The following is a 20180-nucleotide window of genomic DNA, read 5'->3' as shown; positions in this document are numbered from 1 at the left end:
GTGGTAAATGTGACCGGCATATTTTGGCAATCATTGTTTTGTTGTTCTGTGCTCTTTTCTTTAATCTTACTTTATCTAGTTGTAGATATTTATCAATAACTCACTCTGGCACTGGAAATAACCTCAAAGAACCACGTTCATAAATCATCAGGCTATCCACTTAAGAAAAAAAGACAAGTTCCCTGGTGTTGCATTGGCTTGCCGTGATACATGCCATGAATATACTTACCAATTGCTGAACCAGCAAACATAAAACAATCTTATATTTCATGTTTGTTCTCTACATTAAATATTGCTATTTATATGAAACTGATCATGCATGTAAACTGGTGTGAATTCTGAAATTATTATTTTCAGGATATATTATTATACGACCTAAAAACAGAATTCACAACTGATCGTAAAACGAGGGGTTATTGTTGCATATACCATATTCATGGAGAGACCTATCCAGACAAGTAGACACGTCCATGCAAATCAGTACAAGAAAGCACTTTACGAACTGTATTGAGTCGATAGATAGTAGATGGGGTCATATACAAGAAAACTTGAATGATCCTCGATGCTGTTTGTGTGACTCAGAGACATTCTTGCTTACTGAAGAAATAAAGTGGGCTCCAAGGTTTATTCTTGGAGACAAGTGGTCGACGGATTGAAGTACTAGGTCTCTCGCTCACTCCATATATCAGTGATCATCAATACCTGAAATGTTACTTTATTCAGATGAAGCCGAATACGAGTTGTGGTTGAAGACTAGGGTATACACAAGGGTGACATCGATAACTCGGTAAACCTGACCAAAGTATGGTTAATACGGGTTACTGCACCCAGGCCTGTCCATATCATCATCAGACATGTAAACGGAAATGTATGTAACGTTGGCAACACGTTGGCTTCTTGCTGTTCAACTCAAAATGGTCCGGAGGTCATAAAAACCTATGGTCAAAGGACCGTGATTTACTGCCGTACGGTTTCAACTGAAGGGTTCGGAATCACATGGGCTTTTCAACAAGCCGTTTGTTAGATCCAGAGACTGGATTGCTTCAGTGTGTCTGTCCAACTGATAGATTCAAAGTGACTCCCCTCTAGGTTAAACAATTCAAAAGACGACAATAACCAAAGGCTCCCTCATAGCAACGTAACAAGTGTTCAAAACCGTACGGAGAATACACAGGAGAGGTACGTAACCGAACAGCACTCCTTCCACCCGGTACAGATACCTGATAAAGCCTAATTTTCACAATAGGGAAAGTATTCCCATCAGTCAAGGAATAATATACAGTGACAAAAAATTCGCTGCAAAGGTGTTTAATCAACCAGAATACGATATCTATGTAAAAGGTGTAATTAGTTACCAGTGAATAGTAGCAAATATTCCTGAAACTAATAGGTAATGCTCCTCAAAAGCAACCACACCAAAAGGAAGTAATCAGTTAAAAAAGTATCAACTAAAGTACACCAGTCTGATATGGGGAGTGTCATGAGAAAAATTCTCAATAAACATAAAGCAGTTATTAAAAGGCTTAAAGATATCGAGTAAATAGTTAGGATTCAAAATTTGTAAACAACTTGAATATATATTAACTTCAATCAATCCCCAAAAATGGGAACAAATATGCAGAAATACAGCCAACAATAAGAGAAACAGTACAAGATACCACTCACACAGACATGGAGGGATTTCCCCCATATTGTTACGGGAGTGTAAGAAAATGGAGTTTACACCATTGCTAAGTTAGACACAAATATGTTAACTTGTCCCATACAACATCAACTTGAAGATACCACCAGTATTGTAGTTGGACAACACTTTACCGGTAAAACCTATAATCGAGTCGCGTCCACCCAGTAAAATCAAAAGTCAGAAGCGAGGAGGTTGGAAGATATATTTCATGGGTTATCAGTATATCGGAAAGTGACTGATCTAATCTGGCTAATGATCGTAGTAGATGCTTCATATGGGGTTCTGAAACGTGATCTGTTACGGATGCATGACCAAGCGCATTCAGCTAAACGAGTTCACTAAAACTAATGTGGTCAGCATCCAATATCGAACACTTGCAAAGCTATTGATTTTGGGGAATTATTTACAACTATAGTCTAGACCCAAGTTAAGAGATTGCGTAAAGGTCTCTGGGTCCTTGTGTGCTGTGTTGCCAATTGAGCTGCACAGGACTAGAGTGGCCCTTTAACGTAAATTGACATCACAGCTCTTAGTCAATACGTAGCCTGGATATCCTATTTGGTGATTAGGTAACACATCTTCTTTGGTGTATGTGTGTAAGAAACAGAATCCCAATGCCTTGAATTGAAGGAAAATATTAGAGAAATACAGAGTACTGATAGAGTCATATGGAGTCTGTTTATGGAGTTCAACTGATAAATCTGCGTAGGTCATCCTTGACCATGATGGTATTCAGTGAATAATCAAACGTTCAATGATCTCACCTCTTATATACAAACAGCCTAGCCAGATGAATGTTTTAGATAAGGCAGAGCAACGTTTGGTTGACCTGACAGATCATTTTATATGCTGCCAAGGTGTTTCTCACATAATAATACATAGGAACGTCATCCATGCTAATAGGAAGTTGCATGACCAATCAGATATCGAGTGCATTAGAAAATTAGGCCTCCTCACACTATATTACCGTAGATTAAGAAGTGATTGGTCGGCGACATGTGGTATAGTAAGAAATGATTTTGAATCTGACGTATCGTTTATTTTCCATCCGACTAGGTCGGGAGGACTTATAAGAAATGGCTAGTGAGCTTAAAGGTCGCAAAAGGTATCACGACGATATGACTTTTTATTAATCAGTCAACCACTGGGCCTACTACTCTCGGTCTTTAGAATTAAGGACCTCAGGTGAAGCTATTTGTATTTATTCTCACGGGATGCTGCTCAGTATTGAGGATGCAACGGATATTCTAGTTTTACAACTGGATACCAGTAGCACCTTCTATGTTCGATCGTTCCCAGTCAGATAGAAATCAGAAGTCAGACGAGAAGAGGCAGGAAAGATATATTTGATTCGTTACCAATATATCGAGGACCTTTTCTATGAGCTGGCTAATGAAACGTAGGAGCTGTGTCCCACTCCGAGTTGAAACGTGATCTGGAGTGGATGCATGACCGAAAGCCTTCAGCTAAACAAGTCCACTTAAACAACGTGGTCAGCATCCAATGTCGAACACTTAATGAGCTATTGATTTTGGGGAATTATTTACCGCTACAGATCACTCCCCCCCCTAGTGAGGTAGTGATGCCCCTAAGACGTGACCAGCCAGAAGTTTAAACCCAACGAGTTTGTCGTTGGTAAACACTCTTCTGATAGCTTGCTTCGTTTAGCAGCGTCTGGTCGTCTTTCCTTAAACTATGGGACCAAAATGTACAACGTAGCAATAAAGAAATATAGTACAATGAAAATTTCTGTTCCTTGCGAAACTTCGTCGTTCTTTTCCAGCCGTCCTGGAAAAGAGGAAAAATAAAACGTGTGAGTGCATGTCAAAAATACACTCGTACTTGCGTAAGGACACAAGATGAGCGGAAAAAAATAAACTGATACACTTACAAACAGCGTAAAAGCGATCGGAATAAAAAGGTTTTCTTTTGGTTTTTTTCAATATATAAATATATATATATATATACGCTCAAAAAAATGTTTTGTTTTTTTTTGTTTTTTTTTATATAAATAAAAAAAATGAGCATATTAAAAAAAAATTTATAATAAACTTTGAAAGGATAATTCAAGATAAAGCTCATGTCCTACGTGCAATATTCGTTAAGATGTTCTGGAAATCTTACCCGTCTTCCAGAACGCGTTGTTTTAGGTTTTTCTATCGACGTTGACGAAGTATCAAGTTGTGTGTCGGTTGTCGTGTAGGGTACTACGAGTGTAGTAGCTGTGTCGTTTGCTTGTACCGAAGGAAAATCGACGTAGCTAGGGTTTCCTTCTAGGTACGCAGCTTTGAGTCGATCGATACTGATGCTATCGTTCGTACCGTTCTTATCGACTACATAGTACTTAGGTTCGCGTTGAAGAACTTTGAAGGGTCCTTCGTATGCTGATTCGAGGGGTCGTCGATGTGAGTCTCGACGAACGAAGACGTGTGTACTATGTCGTAATTCGGGTTGAACGAAAACATCAGTTGATTGAGGTCGAGTGTGAGCAGGTTTAACTGAACGCATAGCGTTTGTAAGCCTACTCGTGTAAGAGTTTAGATCCATGTTCAATGAAGAAGCTGAAGGATCCACGAATTCTCCTGGGAGTCGGAGTGTCGTTCCGTAAACGAGTTGAGATGCCGTGTATCCAATGTCAGCTTTCACTGCATTGCGGATACCTAGCAAGACGAGTGGAAGAGCGTCTGTCCACTGTGAAACGTTTGAAGCTGATAATGAAGCTTTTAATTGTCGATGAAAACGTTCTACCAACCCGTTTGCTTGTGGGTGGTAGGCGGTCGTTCGGAAGCGCGTGATTCCTAATAGTGTGGTCAGACAACGGAAAAGTCCAGATTCGAACTGGCGTCCGCGGTCTGTAGTGATGGTTGAAGGGCAGCCGAAATTTGCTACCCATCGTTCGACGAAAGCGCGGGCCACTGTTTCAGCAGTAATGTCCTTAATCGGTACTGCTTCTGGCCATCGAGTAAAACGGTCTACGCATGTTAGGAGATATGAGTATCCGTTCGAGTCGGGTAAGGGTCCTAACAAATCTAGATGGACGTGGTCGAAACGAGCGTCAGGGGTTTTGAAAGAGCCTAAGGGACATTTGCTGTGTCTGATCACCTTAGATTTCTGACAGCTTACACAGGAGCGTGCCCACTCCCTCACGTCTTTATTCATGCCAGGCCAACAAAAGCGTTCGGCTATAAGTTCGATTGTTGCACGAGCACCTGGATGAGAAAGATTGTGCAACGTATTGAAGACGTTGCGGCGATAATGTTTTGGTACAATTGGACGATCCCTACCTGTAGATGTGTCACAGAGTAAGGTTTCCTTACCTGTTCCCATCTTCCTAATACTTAGTTTAAGAGTTGTCGAGGATAACTCATGCTGAAGATCAATGTCTTCTTTTTGAAGCTGAGCGAGTTTAAGAAGGTCGATTCCTTGGAAACTGTTCAAGGAGCTAATTCGAGACAAGGCGTCTGCGACTACATTGTTTGCTCCAGAAATATGTTGTATGTCTGAAGTAAACTGCGAAATGTAGTCGAGTTGTCGAGACTCTCGCGGTGAGTACTTGTCTGAAGATGAATTTAAAGAGAAGGTAAGAGGTTTGTGATCGGTAAAAAGCGTGAATTCTCTTCCTTCGATGGAATGTTGAAAATGCCGTACAGCACAATACATAGCTAGGAGTTCCCTACCGAACGTGCTGTACCTAGATTCCGCGTCTAACAACCGTCTCGAGAAAAATCCTAGAGGTTGCCATGAGTTGTTAACCCATTGTTGTAAGACTGCTCCGATTGCTGAGTCGGATGCGTCTACGGCGATACTAATGGGCGCTTGAGTGTCCTGATGAGCAAGCAGGGTTACTTTAGCGATGTGTTCCTTAACTGTGGAGAATGCTTTACGGGCTGTGTCGTCTAAACTAATTGATTTTGCATTTCCACGAAGTTGGTCGGTTAACGGTTTCATTAGGGATGCGCATTTACGTATGAACCGTCTATAGAAACTTACGAGTCCGTTGAAAGTTCGTAAGTGCTTGATCGTGGTCGGTTCTGGGTAATCCAGAATGGCCGCCACTTTGCTCCTAAGGGGTCGGATGCCTTGGGCATCAATAGTGTGTCCTAAAACGTCTAAGCAGTTAGTTCCGATTTGGCATTTCTGAATGTTGACAGTAATGCCATGCCTTTGGAGTCGATCGAAAACAATGTCCAGATGCTTGAGATGCGATTCTCTGTCCGGACTTGCTATTAGACAGTCATCAACATACGCATGTACGAAGTTGAGACCTCGGAAGACGTCGTCTATAAACCTTTGGAAGGTTTGAGCCGCGTTTCTTAAACCAAAAGGCATTCGTAGAAATTCGTAAAGACCGAAGGGAGTGATGATGGCGGTTTTAGGAATGTCGTCAGTTGCCATCGGGATTTGGTTATAAGCTTTAACCAAGTCGATTTTCGAAAAGACAGTTGTACCTTTCAAGGTAGCTGTCAAATCGTGAATATGAGGCAGCGGGTAACGATCGGGAATGGTTTTAGCATTCAGACGCCGATAATCACCAGTTGGCCGCCAATCATTGCTGTCCTTTTTAGGGACCATGTGCAATGGGGATGCCCATGGACTATTCGATGGTCGAATTATTCCTAGGTCCATCATGTGGTTGAATTCGTTTTTAGCTAACCTAAGCTTTTCGGGAGCGAGTCTTCGGGCTTTCGAAAATACAGGTGGTCCTGTAGTCGAGATGTGATGTGTAACATTGCTGGTTACACAAGGTAATTTCGATTGCGATTGGTATATCCCGGGGTATTTGTCGAGTACTGCTTGGTACAAGGGGTCTATGGCGTGCTTAATCGTGACTGGGGATAACCTGCAACCAGAACAAGGAGTTACGCAAACGGATAACTTAGTGTTTCCGTCTATTAACCTTCGTGCGCGTGTGTCGATGAGTAGATTGTGGTGTTGTAACAGGTCTATACCAATGATTGGCATAGAGACGTCTGCAACAACGAAAATCCAGTGTATGGGTTTGCGTAAACCCACGTTAAGGTAGACGTACCTTTTACCGTAAGTAGCGATCGGCTTTCCGTTTGCCGCCTGTAAACTCAAAACAGACTCGCGAAGTCTGTCGTCGGGATTTGCTGGAAGAACGCTAACTTCTGCGCCAGTGTCGACGAGGTAGCGAACTTTCGTAGTCACATCCGTGACATATAAGAGACGGCTGTGTTCGCCGGCTACGGTTGCCGTTAACGCGTGCCGGCTGGGAAGTTTCCCGAACTGTTTTTCGTGTCACTCGATTTTGGGGTCGGATAATTGCAAGGTTTCCTGCAGTTTCTGGAAAACTTACCGTACTGGTTATGATACCAGCACCAGTCGGGATTGTCTGTCTCTCGTGGTCGAGAGCCAGATCGCTTACGTGAGGCGCTTCTACGCGGGGTTTTTGACCGACTACGGTCATTGCGAACTCTAAGATATCGTGTAAGCGTGTGACATAGTTCGGCCATGTCAGTCGAGGTCGATTGGGGTTTTCTTTGACGGAAAAAACCTCGGCCTTAGAAGATCTAGTGATTTCCAAGATTCGATCGGCAGATGCAGCTAGTTCATCTATGGCATTGTTTTGAAATGAAACAAGCACTGCCTGCACCTGTTGAGGGAGTTTAGACAAGAAAAGTTGTCGAAATAGGCCATCATCGAAAGTTCGTTGGCCGATGACTTCTCTCATTCTAAGCAACATGTCCGTCGCAGAACCATGTTGCAAGTCGATATTGTTAAGGAGTTGGTCTAACCGTTGTCGATCAGTTAGGTCTCCTCGTTTTAAAATCGATAGCTTAAGCGATTCGTAAGGTTCGGAAACATCACTAGTGAACATACTAGGTGTTACGTACCTGTTAAACTCGCGCGGTAACGCCTTAACTACCGCGAGGAAACGTGTGCGCGAGTCCGTGATTCTGTGCATGCTAAAATCGGCTTCTGCATAGCAGAACCAGGACTCGATATTGTCGGGCCAAAATGGCGTTAACTGAATCGAAATAGGGGGAATAGACTTAAACTTAAGAACCTTAGGAGAGTGTTCCTTCATAGTAATATAGATATCGAAAAATGTCTAAGTAAAATATATCCGAGAAAAAAAATTCGCGAAAAAAGTATATCACAATATATAAAATTCAAATAAAGAATAACAATGAATAATAATATTCCAAAATGGAACAGACTCACAGTATATTGACTTGGTGTACCAGATCACGTCGGGCTCACCAATGAGGATGCAACGGATATTCTAGTTTTACAACTGGATACCAGTAGCACCTTCTATGTTCGATCGTTCCCAGTCAGATAGAAATCAGAAGTCAGACGAGAAGAGGCAGGAAAGATATATTTGATTCGTTACCAATATATCGAGGACCTTTTCTATGAGCTGGCTAATGAAACGTAGGAGCTGTGTCCCACTCCGAGTTGAAACGTGATCTGGAGTGGATGCATGACCGAAAGCCTTCAGCTAAACAAGTCCACTTAAACAACGTGGTCAGCATCCAATGTCGAACACTTAATGAGCTATTGATTTTGGGGAATTATTTACCGCTACAGTATAAAGACATCTCACTGTGAACCTATAAACAGGTGCTGATATTGGATGCTTTGACATGCAGTACCGCCAATCCACCATTAGACATGACAAATCAAATTCGGAACTCAGATGATCCAATCTCTTATTTTGAAATTTCTGAGAATATCCTATCACGTGATTAGTCCAAAACCGAAGAAAGAGATCATCATCATCATAGTTCAGCATACAGTGAACCAGTATTATATCGCTTCTTTACCTGCAGTACGATAACGTTAAAAGTTTGGGCAGTCTCAGTTCATCCTCATAAGAGAGCCTTGATAGATATTTCACCGCTTTGACCCAATGCTGTTGAATTCGCTTCTAGACATCCGCTTTATTTTCGAAACAAAGATTCTATGCTTAAATCGCATATTCAGAATGCCTTGCTGCAAACAACTAGTATAATACCTCCAACATCCCTAGATTCAGAAAACGAAACGACTTGTAAGTAGTCCGTAAAGTCCGGAAACCTTTGGAAACCACTGTTAGCAGTTAAGTTTAGTTGTAAAGTCATGATCTACCGGACTTCTAAATTTCTATAACTAATTTTCTTAGGTGATGCCATTACATTGACTGAGTAGCTATGCTTGTTTTGATTACTAAAGGTGTACCGGAGTTTATTCCTAGTGACCACCTACCCCTCCATTCGCTAAGTGAATTGGACTGCAATCGTATCTTATAGGACACACTTATGTGCCTCGATATTTTAATGTTATTATAAAAATTAGGAGAGATGACTTGGACACGCTTGGTAGATCCTTTGCACAAAGTACATAGAAAGTTAGTATCTAAACCTTCAGTTGCTCTATCTCGGAGAAGATTGGATGCCCATAGAAGCTCACTGGAAAACAACTGACACATCAACATTATTTTCAACAAGTATGAAGGTTTGTTCTTCGAACATCCAAAAGATGTTTGCGACTTATTTAAAACCATACTTTACTCATCCCAGGTTTCGATTTATGGTTTGCAAGGGTCGAACGGTTGTGTATTGCTAACTGAAGTTTCACTTGTAAATTCACTGAAAACACTTCCAAAAATATCAAACGTCTTCCCCATTTAAGGTTCCTTCTCCCAGATCTCTTGTGAAGGGAGATCTGAACAATTGTTAGTCGATTGAACCACTATTACCGAGGCTTACGCATGTTTTCTTATTTGCATCATTACAACACATCTACGGGTTGTCAATAAACTATTTAACGACTGAGAGTTACATGTCTTCGAAGTTATAGTAACCGGACGGCTTATCGATTTACATTTTAAACGACAACTGGTTGAATATAATACATGTTTGACGACTCAGTTTCCGACGTCGCACTTGCTGATTTCCAGATATTAGAGTCACCTTGCGTTGATGTTCCGTTTGATCGTGGTCCTCAGTTCCATTTGAATCTCCAGTGTCGTACATGTGAATCATTTAAAGAAACATTTGTCTGTTGTGATTGTGTCAGGAAGGATTCCATATTTTCGAAGAAATCCGGAAAAATTAGGTAGGAATACCTTGTAAAATAGATTCTTTGCAGCTTCCCTCAGAATTCTGATCGAATTGTGGCAGTCCGAAAATCGGTTAATGAATTAAATAGAAAGTAGGTCTACATATATAATTATTTATGGAGTAGGATTAAAGTATACGAACCCATACTGTTCAAGTCTGTATTTCACACTTTTGTAAGATCTCGTTGTGCATATTTTTATATCGAAGCAGGGTAGAATTGAAGAGTTGAATGTTCGGATTTCGTCTCTGGAACATACGATCGAGTTTCTTACTAAAATGAATTCAGAGAGTAAGTCGTATTCACTATGCTGTTCATTATTTCAGAACGCAAAAAGCTACAACGTGTTCGACAAGCAATGACACGATGCCATACCTCATCTCAGCAACTTCTGAAGCAGCAAGCTAATTTGGTTCGGCATTTTATCACAGTTGCACAGAGAAAAAAGTTACTGGTAGCTGATCTTGATATTGTAAACAGACAGATTAAACACGTACATGATACTTATTTCGAGGAGTTACTTGGAGTTTATTTCGTGACTGACCTGTCGGTGAGTTTAGTTAATTTTTTTTTCATGGATAAGAAAACACGCTAATCACTATTATAGTTCAAAATATTTGTATAGGGCAGTGTTTAATGTTATTTCATTTACACGAACTACAATCCGACTCTTGAATAGGGATCTACATAGAGTCACCAGCTTAGCGGGTTTACTGCTTCATTCCCATTTACTTAGTCACGGGTTCAAATTCCATTTAAGTTTCGTTTGGTTTAAAAATCCGGTTGGCATTAATATCCCTCACAAAATTTCACTCTAAACTAAGTTCATGGACATTTTCCTGTTGGCTAATAATATATAATGGATAAATAAGTGTCAACGGGAAAGGAGGAACTCCACAAAACACATCTAGTTTCTTACAACTGATTTACCACTGAGTGGTGATAAATGTCATGTGTCAGGTCCTTCTTAGTGCAGGTTGAATCCTATCGAGCAAGTTGCAATGTGGTCACTAATCTGGGTGGCTCGACATTGCGTGCACTATGTTAAGATAAGTTTGTGGTTGGAGGTAGTCAATAGGAATCCCTGAACCTAGGCTTCGTGTTACTTGGCAGTCGTCGGCGAGGTGTACCTGTAATCTTGAGGGAGCTGATGTTCCCGGACGGATTCGATCCCGTGTCACCCAGCTTCATAACCGGAGTCATTACTACTGGCTATCCAGGCCGCGACTGCCTTTTTATTGGGTTCAGACGTATTTACAATTGATTGATCACTTGATGGTGATCAATGTCACATATGTCAGGTCCTTCTTAATGTAGGTCGAATCCTATGGACGTCTTGTTTACCGCTCCTTACATTTAATTATTTGTCAAATTTTGTGCTGTTAAGGCGACTTAACACTATATGATTGTATTGCTGAATGCAATTGAAGTTAGACAGTGTATTGTCATTCGACTTATGATAATTTATAAGTCTTAAAAACATTCACTTAGATGTTAGCTACACTTTTGTAAGTGTATTTAGTTAAAGACGCTTGAATATCAGTGTTAAGTTTGTTTACTTCATTTTCAGACTGATAGTTTATCTCCGGATAGGTTTGTGTGTTCACCTTTACATATCGATAAAGAGAACATTTTTGCAGGTTAGTGTTGCTCTGAAGTTTCGATTTATGTATTTTTCATAGTTGTATGTATTTTTGTTGGTGAGTAGAATGTTAATTATCATACAAAGCTCTTGTACATCCACTAGGTTTGAAATACACAATTCAAGATGATATTTACTCTTGTTTATTATTATTTTTATTTGAACACATAAATATTGGTACAAAGAGGCACCAGATACATATGTGCCATACAAATCTCATTTGATTTGTGTGAGGGCTGTGATACTGCCCAGGTGCCCAAATTGAAGCAGGTGGTTTTCTAAGGGGGTCACACCCGGAGCCTTTGACCTAAAGATCTGATCCACAAGACAGTGGAGCATCGTAAGTAGATGCAGTCCCATGGTAGCTGGTGACCAACGATTGATTCATACGCTGTTTGTTCCCTCAGGATACCGGAGACCATATACACCATTGGTTTGGAATGAGGGTTTTCCAACTCCCCTAGGTGGACTTCCCGTGTCCACCACTTCGGTTAGAGCGCCGGACATTCGCTTTTCGTCCTCTCGATTTCGTAAACAACACCCCCGCCACGAGAAGGCAGATGCTATATATGCGTAGCCATGTGAGAGCATTTGGATAGGGAAAGCGAATTCTCCCCACTCTCGGCAGTACTAGGGCATTTGGGGGCATTTACTCTTGTAATATTTTTTGTATCATATATTGCTGTATTCTCAATGTAGAATCTCCACTCCCCATACCGGTCCTATCTTGTGATGAAAAATTTTTGAACCATAATTGAACTGTCCAACTGGTATACTATTTTATTTGTTTACCATTGTACTTTTTCACTGTACTCAACTACTCTAGCTATCTTGTAACTTCATACTTTCGTAGATCGGTGATAGATTAACGTAAATAACATGTGTTCCTAAATTTTCTATAAATCTCCAGTCATCTCTGTAAAGTTTAAACTATCTTCACTTTTTATTACTTTTACTGTAGGCCCTGAACCCACCCCATCCAGTCATACGGCTTTAACATATTGCTCAGTAGCAATAAGAGTTTCAACTATTTTGTTAGATGTTTGGTTACCAGTCTCCATTCGCCGGAATTTGCATTTGGTTGGTTCTTTTTTGTCTGCGTTACCTCAGAGGGATGATATGGGTCGTGTGTATTTCGCAGTCATTTATGCTGTTCACCTATTATGCCAATGTCGAGGGATTGATATAAAAAATGGATTAGAACAACTTGGGATAAATGTAATTCCTGGACGGCACACACTTTACAATCCATTATTTGGATTATATTGCCTTGGGAATCTGGTCAGTCACAATAATAAGTCTACTAGGTAATATTTGTATACCTAAACTCTATGTATAGACATTACTCAACTAATTTTATCGTCAAATTAGTAGGTTTACAGATCATTGTTACTGTGCCTATCGTCAGCTAGACTAGTTACAAGTCTGACAAACGAGATTGTGAGCGCGTGCACTAATTAGTGTTTAGCCTGCTTCAGCCTGGGCACAAAAACAGTGTCACGGCCCACATACAAATCAAGTGACTTGTGTGATGTATGTGTAATCAGTGCTCCTTTGGACGTTGTACTGAAACTGAAATTAGTGTTTAACAAACATTATTGAACACCATCAACTTTTTTCGGAGGCGACTTAGGTTTGTGTATATTAATCATGTATAATGCATACTTAATAACGTAGTTGGATTCAACAAAACCTTTCCAAAATTATTGGATAAATAATGTTCTCGGTAGTGAAACTAGAGAGACCACTGCAACCTAGTTAGTGTAGGGTAAAATAGTATTAGACTATCAAGATATTATTAATACACCGTAGTCCTTTCAGTTACCGATCTCAATCCCTAGTATTTAAGCATAAATTTTGCGATCTGTCGTATAGCTTTGAGTGATGTACACTGACTTTTTTAGTTGGTGCTGTGGTGTATGGTACTTATCTCGATGGACATATGAAATGGTTGTCTCCATCTAAGTCATTGTTTATGACGGTGCCACATTCTAAATATCCTCGTACCACTTTTACTTTCCAATCACTATATGCAATATTTTTATTAATTGTTTAGTGATAACTCTGTCTGACCGTGATCCATGCGTTGTTGAAGTGACAATGGAAACATTATATATAACTGATGTGTGGAATTATTTCCCAGACGTGTTTTCCGTGTCCCTTTATGTTTATAGACAGCGTTCTTACTCAGTGCTGTGATCTGTGAAATAATTAGTATTTGATGAATGGTCATATTTATTGCTCCCATCGTAAATATCCTAAAACTATGTAATTGAATAATGTCAGTAAACCTTCTTTGTTACTAAAAGATTTCGGGAAACGCAGAGATGGATAGTGGCTAGCAGTGTAATCCAGTACGCGCGTTTCGTCCTATTTGCAGTCCTAACACATCGATGGGAAGATTCAAACAAACAATACTAAATGAATTTCGGGATACATTTAATACGTAATGTTTTGACCTTGTAACTTTTCAGATTGTTGAAATACCTCTTTATTTGTCTATTAATTGGTTTTCTTTGCTTTTTAGGTACTTTGACGAATGTTACAGTATAAAACTAGATGGACTTTTTGGGAAGATTCCATCACTAACTTTAACAAGTCAACCTACAGTTTCATTTAGTTCACCGTGTTTTGTAGAGAAAGGTGAAGAAGTAGATGAGATGTTTGACTTATCAAACGATGATAATTTAACTTTAAGTAACAAACAAGTGAATAGATTTGCTTTATGTAGGGCAAGTAGTTCCGATTATGTTCAGTCATCCAATAAACTCGAAGAACACGACTCGTTTGTTGGTTTAGAATGTTGGGAACTAGTTTCCGTGACCTCACCAGTAGAACCTAGATTGTGTGAAACTACAATGATTAATGCCGGGTCTATGGATTCAACGCAATATCCTGGTCCACTTTCGAAAGTTTGGCGTCTAGCGAAGGGGATCATTGGAACTTCAGAACCTAGTGATTGTGACGAATAACAGCAGATCGTGACCAATTTTCGTTCATTGTTTTTCAAACCACAGTCTTTCATTTAAGCAAACTTGCAGAATCTTTAGTCTTTCAACATTCCAATTTGTAAAATAAAATCTAAAAAAACAACAAATTTCCCCTATTATTGTATACATGTCAATAAGTTTTATTTTGAATTCTATCCATCTTGAATTAATCAACTAAGGCGAAGTATTAGGAGAAATGAACAGCTTGTACTTAAAAACAGTAGTATAGATATTTGGTTCATTCTCCCAATGTATATTCATGTACTCCCGAATCATATTTTGTAGTGACGACTAGTGATGCTACCTATCTGCCCGAATCGGATTCTCAACCTACTGGTTAAAGATACATGGTACACACTTGTAGGTAATCACGGATTCATGAATCGCTTTTAGATCTTAGGCTTCACTCTAATATACAGTAGTATCTATATGTATATACGAAATTATTAAACTAATCAAGGCAGTTAATGAGTCAGTGATAACAATGGAATAGATCACATAGGTAAAGAGTGCGAATTGATACTGCTATTGACAGATGTATTAGTTGTGATAAGAATAACAAGTCTTTGTATTCATAGGAATTTTGTAACACGTTTATCACTTCCTCAGCTGAAATAGCCCTAACAAACGATTTTTCTCATTATTTTGTACACCCTTTGTTCGTTATTCTTCATCTCCCTCCAAAACAAAATTATTCTTTCTAAATAAACGCTCCATTGTTATTTTACCACCACTAAATTAATCACTTCTATGAATCCGGTGTTCTTGTTGTGCTAATGAGGTATGACAACTTAGACCGATGCATATGTGTGCCTGGCCCTACGTTGTAGCTGACTGATTGTTATTTTAGCGTCTGTATTTCTCAAGTCATTAACCTATTTTCCATTATGAAACATTGATTCAAGTCTTTACTATTCTTCTAATAACTTGTACACCTGTCATAGTATTATCAATTTGTACTCTTTACTTATTATATTTACTTATGTGATCTGTTCCACTATTGTCAATGACTTGCAAACTGCCTTAATTGATTTAATAATTTGGCATATGCATATTACTGTATATTAGAGTAAAGCTTGATGAGGGTTTAATGGAAAACAATGTTCGCTTACATATGTTTTTCTAATTCACAATATGGGGGCTTTAAAAATTCATGTTTTTATTTATTTATTTAAACACATACATAGTGATACAAAAGGGCACCAGATACATATGCACCACAAAATAATGAGAATGAGAGGAGAAAGGGGGAAAGGAAGGATGAAAAAAAAGTAGAGTGGAACTGAAATGTACAACCAGAAGAGCTCTCTCAGTTAAGAAAGTTAGAACCACTCTTTATGAAGAAGGTAAAAGAAGGTTACAGCAGGCTCGCCACTGGCTTTTATTCTGAGCCATATCTAATAACGTCTCTAGCCACTGTGTTGCACCATCTCTCGGACCCCAGCCAGGGAATCGGGAAGGACCAACAGAAGCTAGCCCTTTACAGCTTTCTTTCATACCACGACACCATGTCATACACTGACCTCCTCTCTGCTTTTTCCAACCAGTCCCAGAGTCGGCAATTAATGCGTGGCGTGGAATTCTCTGGGAAGTTATTCGTAGAACATGTCCAAGCCACCGAAGTCGGTGTTTCAAGATGGTGACACCAATTGAATTATCGTCTCATGTATTGAAAAATGTCCATTTGTATAGTTCAGTATCTACTTAAAAGTTATTATTTCGGTTAAAATAAATATTAGTGTGTATTAAGAGTAGAGAATCTTGATTGGCATTTACCCGTTAGTTTTGGTTAGTCAACATTTTTCACTCCTGAGTCAATGAACGTAATTTAGATTGTTGATGGACTTTTATAGTATGGGGTCACTCAATTCGGTGAATATATATTACAACTGAAATAGCGCAATATGACTGGTAGTTTCTGGTTAAGTGGGAAACCCGGTCTCATGGTCAGCTATATCAATCATAGTGTCGCTGAACCGCCAGTGACCAAATCTAGGTTGAACTCCATTAGAGGGATTGTTTAGCGCTTGTTTCTGATAAGATTTGACGGTGACCACCTTACCCGGTCATCATACAAAAAATCATTTTTGACAGATATATGTTCTAAAGTAACACCAGACTGGGAATTCCAAAACGTGTGTCTAGTAGAGATCTATTTGGAAGTAAGTTGATTATTGTCCATGTCAATACACCTCATATCAGGCTATCAATCTAAATGGATGGCTGTTAAGACCGATAGGATATTGCGATTAATGTAAAGTATTTTAATGTAGTTTATACATTTCAATGCCAAAGGCTTATTGTTCGAATATTTTTTTCATTACAGGTGTATTTAGTACTCAGTATATTTTGAAGCAAATTATTTTAGAGACCATTAGTTTAGCAAAATCACTTGAAGATTGTACACGTGTTTATATCGTGTGATTAATGCATATGATGTAGTTTAATTTTGGTTATACTCAAATTAACTAGAAGTGTTTTTTAAATTATTCGGATTATAATTGCATCTACCTGCTGTGGCTCAACATAGTTTATATATATATCACTTACTTAGTATCTATTCTGGCACTTTCGGTCTATTTGTAGGGACAGTATGCTGTCATGAAGTATTAACGGCGATAGGATTCGTTAAACAACTAAATAAACAAACCTACAGTACTTATTTCGCTGTTGAAGTTTCTTAATTTTGAAGGGAATGATTTTTATGCAATAATTATCTATTCCTGAGTATTACCTAAAATTCTGATCATACTTCCCTGAACTGGATTTAAATTATAGGGGTGTTTTGATTTCGAACCTTGGCTGTAATGAGGAATTATATCCTAGTGAAACGGTCAGTGAAGTTCGACGAAACTGTATTCCTCTTACAGTTAGCACCATTATCGTTCCTAAGCTGTAAGGTGAAAAGTTTCGCAGTTCAACTAAAATAGGAAGTATCGTGTCCGTTGGTTTCATCGGTTTTGAACATTTCTAGACCAACAATAAACGAATAGGGAGAGATTATAAGTCAGAACGGTGATTGTTAATTTCCATGTAGTCTGAACAATATTCAATCGAGGGTTCAGAATTTGTTGTAGCTGGATACCGAAATCAAGATGTACAGAAGCTTTACGAAAGACCTGGTGCGGCCGAGGGTGGGGAGAACCAGCTCTCTCCCTCAAAATGTTCTCACATGGTCACGTGCATACAACCACTACAAGGAAACTCCTACTCACTGCCTTTTCTCGATATTACTGTTGTTTACGGAATTGACAGGACGAAGAGCGAATGTCCGGCACTTTGACCGGGTTGGTGGACACGAAGGGTCCACCTAGAAGAGTTGAAAAACCCTCATTCCAAATCAACGGTCTGCATGAACTCCAAGATCCTGAAAGAGCAAATGGAATATGAATCAGCTGCTGGTTACCACGAAACCATTTCCCTATGTTGCTCCACTTGCTTGTGTATCAGACCTTTAGGTCGAGGGCTCGTGGTGTGGCCCCCATACGAGTAATACCTGCTTCGGCCTGGGCACCATGCAGCAACATAGCCCACACACAAATCAAGTGACTTGTGTGTAATCGGATATATTTCAATAGCGACAATCGAGGGAAACAAGTCGATTATGACTCGCCTTATGGGGCAAATGGATTCTAACATAGCATCAGACGCTGGGCAGATACATTTAACCTGCTGTATGGAATTATATGCATGAGAAACTACTATACTGGTATGGATATATATCCAGATTTACAAATCAATTCCTTTATTTCCATCCTGTAAACTATTTTGACTTTCTGATAACATGTTTTAATGCCCTGGGTGTTGTGAATAGGATGCATTTGAACATTCTTACGATACAATGAACAATACTGAACTCTGTTCAGACTACGGATACCTTGCACATGTCTGTTGGTTACACGAAGTTCAACCAGAAATTGGACCTGCAGTTTCCTTGATAATAGTGAAAGGAATCACAAATTGTTTTCACGGGACATACAGTGTCATGACACCTTATGACTAGACACTCATCTACAATCCAGAGGTTAGATACTGTTTCGTCGGAATTTTCAGTTCTATTGCATAGACTTCATTTCAATGAGATGTGGTTACATAGCCGGACTTTTCAGTCGCAGATTGCAAAAACATGTTGCTGACTAGGCTGAGGACTTGACGTCGAACTTCGTTATATGCTGACGGGAACAACTATCTATTTAGGGACTAACACTATGTCACCAGGGCTTTGCGTCGTCGTACTGAGGGAAGAGTGAATATGCCATGTGCAGCCGAGCTGTAAGATGCAGACACCCAGTATGGAAAAAATGTTGAGTTAAAATACATTCGTACCAAGTTCTATTGACGTCTTTAACAAATCTCATGATCAGTAGACAAGCCTTGTACTACACCGATTGTTAGTCATGCAGCACACTTAATGCCAGTTGAGTTACAAGCGGAGGAAGGTTATTAGGTGATAGTTGTTTCGCTGATACCTGAAGTGGAATGTTCGGAAATCAAAGATGTTTAGACCAAAACAGACACAGCATATGGCAATAACCCCTTATTTTGGGTTTTTATATAATACTTTTTAAGAAATAATGTTTATTCTTAAGCCGAGAAAGGTCTGATTAGTTATCCGCCTGTGGAGTTAGATTAGACATTCATGAAGCAGTTTTCATATTTTTCGAGAGTGAACTGATTTAGCTGATTTTATATGGCAAAAGGACAGGAAGCAGCTCTAACCTATTCAAGGTTCTGGTGAATAAGTATTTCGCGCACCAGATTCGTTGGCTATATTTGATAATCGAGGTAGGAGGAATAATAGGAAATGAAGAGAACTGATTATGAATATAGTGGTCTCGAGTGCTGTTAGAGGTACGAGGACGATTATCACTTCCCGGTTTCCAAAACAGTGGAAGTCCTCCCACAGGTAACTGAAAAAGAAATTGGATCAGAGGCAACGGGACACACTTGGTTTCTGCCTAAGTTCCAAATAAAGTGAAACATGACATTTACAGAGAACTCTAAAGAGAGGCTTGCATTCCATGGTCAACTTTTTCTAACCCCGCCCCCTTGTGGGAATGCAACATTGCTGTTATGCTGGTTGTATGAAGGAAACACCTCTGTACAGTGAGCAGTACGACTTCGCCCTCAGACCTTGGGTTTGCTACTTGTCTTAGCGCTCTTCAACCGACCGGTCTGATGAGACTGAGGATTGGCTCATCACGAAAGGTAAGCTAGACCACCAAGTCAAGGTAACAGCGACGTAGTTTAACTAGAAATTGTTAAGATGACAAATACTTATTCTCCACAGTTTATGTTAAATTGTAGAGTCGGTATAACACTACGACAGGAATTTTGATTTTCGCTTAGTTTTCTTTTAAATCTTCAAATCGACAGTTCAATCATACATTCCTTAGTGTCACAAGGGGAAGTGACCAAAACTGTTTGTGAATCTCGGCATGTAATTTATGAATTACTAGACTAAAAGAATCATCCAAGTAACTACCATCTCTTAAAACGAGTCAGACTGGATTAGCTGAGACACGGAAATGAAACTGGGGCAACTATCTCTCTTTATCAAATGGAAATCGCGCAAGTCATTAGTATAAGAACTACATGGATATAGGAAATAATGCTTGTGCATTAAGCTATAGCGTAAAAATCTTGAATCACAGCTGTAAGCTTTACAGCTTACACATGATATAGTGGAATATTACGTTAGTTGATTTATAATAAGACTCATATGCCAAACGAAAGTAGAAAGCTCCAAATAAATATAAACCGGTCAATTAAGCCAGGAACGAAAGGAGAACCAAGA

General features: G+C 39.4%; 1 protein-coding gene across 1 annotated transcript; it reads left to right on the top strand.

Moving 5' to 3' along the window:
- The first annotated feature begins 9366 nt into the window (after positions 1 to 9366).
- Smp_032770 (putative cassette chromosome recombinase b) lies at positions 9367 to 14464 on the top strand. Its single transcript, XM_018795259.1, has 8 exons — positions 9367 to 9748; positions 9782 to 9844; positions 9878 to 9926; positions 9964 to 10042; positions 10078 to 10301; positions 11322 to 11391; positions 12355 to 12700; positions 13921 to 14464. The coding sequence occupies exons 1-8, from the start codon at positions 9546 to 9548 to the stop codon at positions 14363 to 14365; spliced, it is 1479 nt and encodes a 492-aa protein (XP_018649590.1). The 5' UTR covers positions 9367 to 9545; the 3' UTR covers positions 14366 to 14464.
- Positions 14465 to 20180: the final 5716 nt, after the last annotated feature.

Source organism: Schistosoma mansoni, chromosome 2, assembly GCF_000237925.1.
Source record: "Schistosoma mansoni strain Puerto Rico chromosome 2, complete genome".
Taxonomy (NCBI): Eukaryota; Metazoa; Platyhelminthes; class Trematoda; order Strigeidida; family Schistosomatidae; genus Schistosoma; species Schistosoma mansoni.
Note: the sequence above shows the minus strand (reverse complement) of the source record. Positions and strands in the feature narration are given on the sequence as shown.

Coding starts and splice junctions, on each gene's coding strand:
- Smp_032770 (XM_018795259.1), top strand. CDS start 9,546: ATGTTTGACGACTCAGTTTCCGACGTCGCACTTGCTGATTTCCAGATA. Junction 9,927..9,963: donor AGTCTGTATTTCACACTTTT/GTAAGATCTCGT, acceptor ATATCGAAGCAG/GGTAGAATTGAAGAGTTGAA. Junction 11,392..12,354: donor TAAAGAGAACATTTTTGCAG/GTTAGTGTTGCT, acceptor CTTTTACTGTAG/GCCCTGAACCCACCCCATCC.